Here is a 5,597-nt window from a genome sequence, read left to right as displayed (position 1 = left end):
TTATTTTAGGTGAATGTTATATTTTCACCAATAGCAATTAATAGCCCTCACTAATTAGCTTTGTTTTCATGTTCACTATTTTGATATAATAAGCCACCAAAGCATGATTTATCATATGCTCTGGCAGTAACATGGTTGGGAAATCTAATAAACGCACCCCCGCTTTTCAAGGAGAGGGGCCAGTCTGACTCCCGCCAGCAACGTGTACTGTCTTTTTACGAGGCGCTCTTCCCGCGCCCTCGTTAGGGCACGTCGGTGACCCGTTTCGGCATTCGCTTCTAAGCTCACCCCTTTACAATACTATAACAATTCTGGCGACTAGGTAAAAGTTTTCCGGCATCGCATCATCTGCAACCATGCCGACCTACGGAGCATTGGAGCCATTCCACGGGGAAGGAGGAGCCTGGACGGAATACCTTGAGCGAGTCAAGCTGTTCTTCGATGCCAACAGCGTTCCAGAGGAGAAGAAAAAGTCCGTGTTCCTGACTTGCTGCGGGTCCAGTACCAACTCCTTACTACGGAGCCTGCTGACGCCTAAAACTCCAGATCAAGTCGCTATCGACGAGATATTTTCCGTGCTTTCGGGTCACTACATTCCGAAGCCTTCCGTGGTGGTCTGCCGCTTCAGATTCAATAGTCGCTCTCGCCAACCGGAGGAGTCTGTCAGCGACTACACCGCATCACTGAAAAAGCTTTCAGCAAACTGTGAGTACGGCACCTTCCATCCTGACATGCTGCGGGACAGACTCGTTTGCGGCATTAATGACGCGTCAATGCAACGACGCCTGCTTGAAGAGCCAAACCTGACGTTCGAGTCCGCAGTCAAGCTCCTAATTGCAATGGAGACGGCTAAAAGAGACTCAAGCATGTTTACGCAAGTTCCGGGCATGACCAAAGCGCAGACAGTTCACAGTGTGAAGAGCAAGCAAATAAAACAGACGATAAGTTGTTATCGCTGTGAAGAGCCGCACTGCGCAACAGTATGCCAGCACGCCAAATCACGGTGCAACGCATGCCGCAAGATCGGGCATCTGACCAGAGTATGCCGCTCAAAGGCTGCCGACATGAAGCAAAAGACCGTGTCAAGGAAGCACAGTACGCAAAGGCAAACAAAGCAGCCAGTTCACAGCCTTGAGGACAGTGAAAGTCTTCCTGAAATCCAGCCACAGGTCTACGAGACATGGCAGATGAACAGCGAGAAAACAATTCCTCCGTTTGTAGCAGTTTTGCAAGTCACAGGCAGGCCTCTTAGAATGGAGCTAGACACGGGGGCCAGTGTCTCCGTAATAGGGGAGACCGCATTCCAACAGCGGTTTCCCGAGCTCTCAGTAGACACATCAGACGTAATTCTGAAGAGTTATTGCGGAAGACTGACACCCGTGAGGGGCAAGGTTACCGTTTCAGTCCAGTTCGGACGAAGAGAGGCAACACTGCCTTTGTTTGTAGCTCCGGACCAGTGTCCAACCCTTCTCGGACGAAACTGGAACAGTGCGCTTCAGCTCAACCTAAATGACGTCAGATCCGTTGACTCACTTACGAGCGTTGACGAGCTGCTTACTTGCTACAAAGAAGTATTTTCGGACGGACTAGGAACATTCAAAGGTGTGAAAGCCAAAATTGTTGTCAAGGAAGATTCACCTCCAAAATTTTTCAAACCACGGACGATTCCTTTTGCATTCCAAGACAAAGTTGCAGAAGAATTGCAAACAATGCAACGAGAAGGGGTACTTACACCCGTCAGAACGTCTGAGTGGGCAGCCCTAATTGTCCTGTGCTCAAGCAAGACGGCCGCGTGCGCATATGTGGCGACTTCAAGGTCACAATTAACGGTGCCATATTGCTGGAAAAATATCCTGTGCCGCGAGTCGAGGACCTATGGGCGAAACTTTCAGGTGGCAAAAAGTTTACGAGGCTGGAACTGAAAGACGCTTACCAGCAGATAGAACTTGACACGAGCTCACAGAAGCTAGTGCCCATCAATACGCCCCAGGGCCTCTTCCAGTACAACAGACTACCTTTCGGAGTAGCTTCAGCGCCGGCCATATTCCAGAGAGAAATGGAAAATTTGCTACAAGACATGCGCCATGTCACCGTGTACTTTCATGACATCTTGGTAACGGGATGGGACGACGCAGATCACTTGAGCAACGTAGCCAGTGTACTACAGCGTCTACAGGAAGCAGGCCTCAAGCTCAAGCTAGAGAAGTGTTCATTTCTAGCGACAGAAGTTGAGTACCTGGGCCATGTCATAAACGCGGACGGACTGAGGCCTACACCAAAGAAAATAGAAGCTGTCGTGAATGCTCCATGTCCCAAGGACGTCAAGCAACTTCAAAGCTACCTTGGACTCATTAATTTTTGCAGGCGTTTTCGGCCTCACCTTTCGACAGTTCACCGGCCCTTGAATCTGCTACTTTCAAAAGAAACTCTTTGGAAGTGGACAAGCGTAGAGGAACAAGCTTTCAGAGAAAGTAATGTTCTGACTTCTGCGCCGGTACTGCATCATTTTGATTCTTCCAAGCAAATCGTTCTCAGTTGCGACGCTTCACCGTACGGAATCAGAGCTGTTCTCGCACATCGAGATGAAACAGGGGAACGTCCCATTGCCTTCGCAACGAGAAGCCTTCTTCCAGCAGAAAATAATTACAGTCAGCTGGACAAAGAAGCCCTTGTCTTAATTTTCGGCGTATCGAAGTTTCATAAGTATCTTTGGGGCCAAGATTTTGAAGTGGTGACTGATCACAAACCACTTCTGGAACTTCTCGGACAGGACAAGCCTATTCCCGACAGATCATCACCGTGAATGATACGCTGGGCAATTACCCTGTCAGCGTACAAGTACACGCTTGTGCACCGCCCTGGCACCAGCATCAGCAACGCCGACGCGCTGAGCCGACTACCGCTTCCTACAGAGCCAGGCACAGTACCCAAGCCTGCTGATATCTTCATGATTGAAAGTGCATATCCTCGACTTCTTTCACCATCCGCAATCGCCAAAGCTACAGTTCGTGATCCTGTTATGTCACGCATACGACTGGCGCTCCTTACTGGTGAAGAGCTGCCAAGAGGAACTGATTGGACACTATTTCAGAAGAACCGTACAGTGTTTAGTGTTAATGAGAACTGCGTCCTGCGAGGAACACAAGTCGTCGTTCCTAAAGAACTACAAGCAGAAGTTCTTGATCTCCTTCATGAAACTCACCCAGGTGTGGAAAAGATGAAAGCAGTCGCACGGAGCCACATTTGGTGGGAAGGACTAGACAGCAGCGTCGCACAGAAAGTGCAACTTTGCAAAATATGTCAAGAACACCAGAGAATGGGACGGAAAGCACAGTCTAATCCGTGGCCGTTTCCGAACAAACCATGGTCTAGGCTGCATGTGGACTTTGGTGGTACATTTCAAGGACACTACTTTTTCGCCCTAGTCGATGCCTACTCTAAATGGGTAGAGGTGGTTCCCGTTCATGCACCTTCAGCGGACGCTAGTACTCGATGCCTGCGAACCATATTTTCCACACATGGCATTCCAGACATCATTGTCTCCGACAACGGCACCGCATTCACCAGCAAGAAGTACGCTGACTTCCTGAGCAAGAACGGCATTCGGCGAGTCCTGATCCCACCATACCACCCAGAATCGAACGGAACAACGGAACGCGTCGTGCAAACAATTAAGGGAAAACTCAAGAAGGCGGTGCCTGGAGATTTCCAAACAAACATCGACAGGATCCTTCTTTCCTACAGAACAACGCCGCACGCGTTTACTGGGTCCCTTCCCGCTGAGCTCCTCATGGGCAGGCAGCTGCAAATGCCCATTCAGCGAATGCACCCCGGCCTAAGGGCGCATGCGGACTTCAAGCAATTAAAGCAAAAGATGCGCTGCGACAGTAAAGCACGCAAAAGCTGTTTGCCTTCGCCCGGCGAGCCTGTCTTTGTTGGGAACTTCCGACCAGGCCCAGCGTGGATTGCCGGAACGGTTCGCCATCCCACAAGTTCTTCGTCGCTTCAAATAGAACTCGAAGACGGAACGCTGTGGAAAAGGCACGCGGACCACGTGCGACCGCGAGGGACGCCCGGCGTTCTCTCATACGACGAGGAGCCTCCTCCTGCACTAGCAGCGACAACGGACACGGAACAGCTGTCCCCACCTCGCTGCTCCTTAAGCACCGAGCAGTCTACAACAGCTTCGGCGCGGCAACAGCAGTCAAGTGCGGCACCTGTGCACCCCCAGCTCCGACGGTCTACCCGGGTCCGGAAGCCTGTTATCTACTACGGACTGTAGAGGCGTAAACAAGACATGGCTCGTCCCCAGTGCCGTGCAGCAGGTTTCATAACAAAGGGAGGGGTGTGACGATACCCCAAGGCAGCAGATGCCAAGGACACCGCAGGCGCCTTCTCAGCGGCACCCAGCTGCACGGGGGAAAGGGAGAAGATAATAAACGCTCCCCCGCTTTTCAAGGAGAGGGGCCAGTCTGACTCCCGCCAGCAACGTGTACTGTCGTTTTACGGGGCGCTCTTCCCGCGCCCTCGTTAGGGCACGTCAATGACCCGTTTCGGCATTCGCTTCTAAGCTCACCCTTTTACAATACTATAACAGGTTTAATATATGAGGAGTTTCTTTACTCCAAATCAGCCAAATCCAGAAGCCGAAATTAAGTCAGATTTTAAAATTAAATCAGACTGTACTGTAATGGCTAGTAAATTCCTGAATATTTGCTCCGGAAAAACTATGCTAACGAAAGGGGCTCCATAACGCCTAGGAAACCGGCAGGCAAATCATATCTCGACCGTGATTCGAAATACGGCTTGCCACATGTACCAAGAGGTGAGGTCGCAAGATCGATGCGCACAATGTGTGGCGAGGAGAACCCTCGACCACATAATTTGGGACTGCCCAAGTTCTTACGGGGCGGCCAAAAATATTGATGGCAGAGAAGCCTAGGAGACCCTGCTAAGAAGCCCTGACCCTTATCTCCAGCGCAACACCATCCATCAGCCGGAAGAGGCCGCTACCAGTCAAGGACTGCCAGTCATCCTCTAATCGCGGACGCGCAACACCCCGTCTCCCAGGCCTGCGTGCCTGTCGGGGCTAGGAAACACGTATTTTCTGGAGGAATTGAAAGTTGTTGAATAAATAAAAAAAAAACCTGGACGTTTTTGCACTTGCCCTCAAAAAGTGGAATAAAGTCGTATTCTGTCGCATTCATGTAAACGCGACTTAAAACCCTCCAGCCAGGAAATCTGGCCTCTGTTGATGTGAAGACTCGAGCCCATGCGAGGAGATCACACTCACTATCCACTACCCAGCACTATAGCACTACCCAGTATCCACCACACTTTCCTTCCTCCCCCCCCCAAACTTTAACCTGCCATCCACCACCTACCTCTGCCCTCCAGAAGACCTCCATCCACTGGCAGCCCGCTCACTACTAGTGCGCAAATGCCACGTTTAAAGACGCCGCTGGAAATCCAGCTGCCCTACAGAAGCGCCACTCACCAGCACTCTCACCCCCCCCCCCCCCCCTCTTACGCTCATCTTCACTTTCAAGAAAAAATCTGTCGCGTGAAACGTAGTTTACCAGGCTTGAGCCTTGGCT

General features: G+C 51.0%; 1 protein-coding gene across 1 annotated transcript; it reads left to right on the top strand.

Moving 5' to 3' along the window:
* Positions 1–356: 356 nt before the first annotated feature.
* LOC144119867 (uncharacterized) lies at positions 357–4,282 on the top strand. Its single transcript, XM_077652389.1, has 2 exons — positions 357–705; positions 3,531–4,282. The coding sequence occupies exons 1-2, from the start codon at positions 357–359 to the stop codon at positions 4,280–4,282; spliced, it is 1,101 nt and encodes a 366-aa protein (XP_077508515.1).
* Positions 4,283–5,597: the final 1,315 nt, after the last annotated feature.

The sequence above is a fragment of the Amblyomma americanum genome, chromosome 1 (assembly GCF_052857255.1).
Source record: "Amblyomma americanum isolate KBUSLIRL-KWMA chromosome 1, ASM5285725v1, whole genome shotgun sequence".
Lineage (NCBI taxonomy): Eukaryota > Metazoa > Arthropoda > Arachnida > Ixodida > Ixodidae > Amblyomma > Amblyomma americanum.
The sequence above is the reverse complement of the archived record's forward strand: the minus strand, read 5'-3'. Positions and strand labels throughout refer to the sequence as shown.

Bases quoted from the DNA above. Each gene is read 5' to 3' on its own strand.
- LOC144119867 (XM_077652389.1), top strand. From the start codon at position 357: ATGCCGACCTACGGAGCATTGGAGCCATTCCACGGGGAAGGAGGAGCC. The intron at 706-3,530 runs GTGAGTACGGCA...ATGGCATTCCAG, and splicing joins GAAAAAGCTTTCAGCAAACT to ACATCATTGTCTCCGACAAC.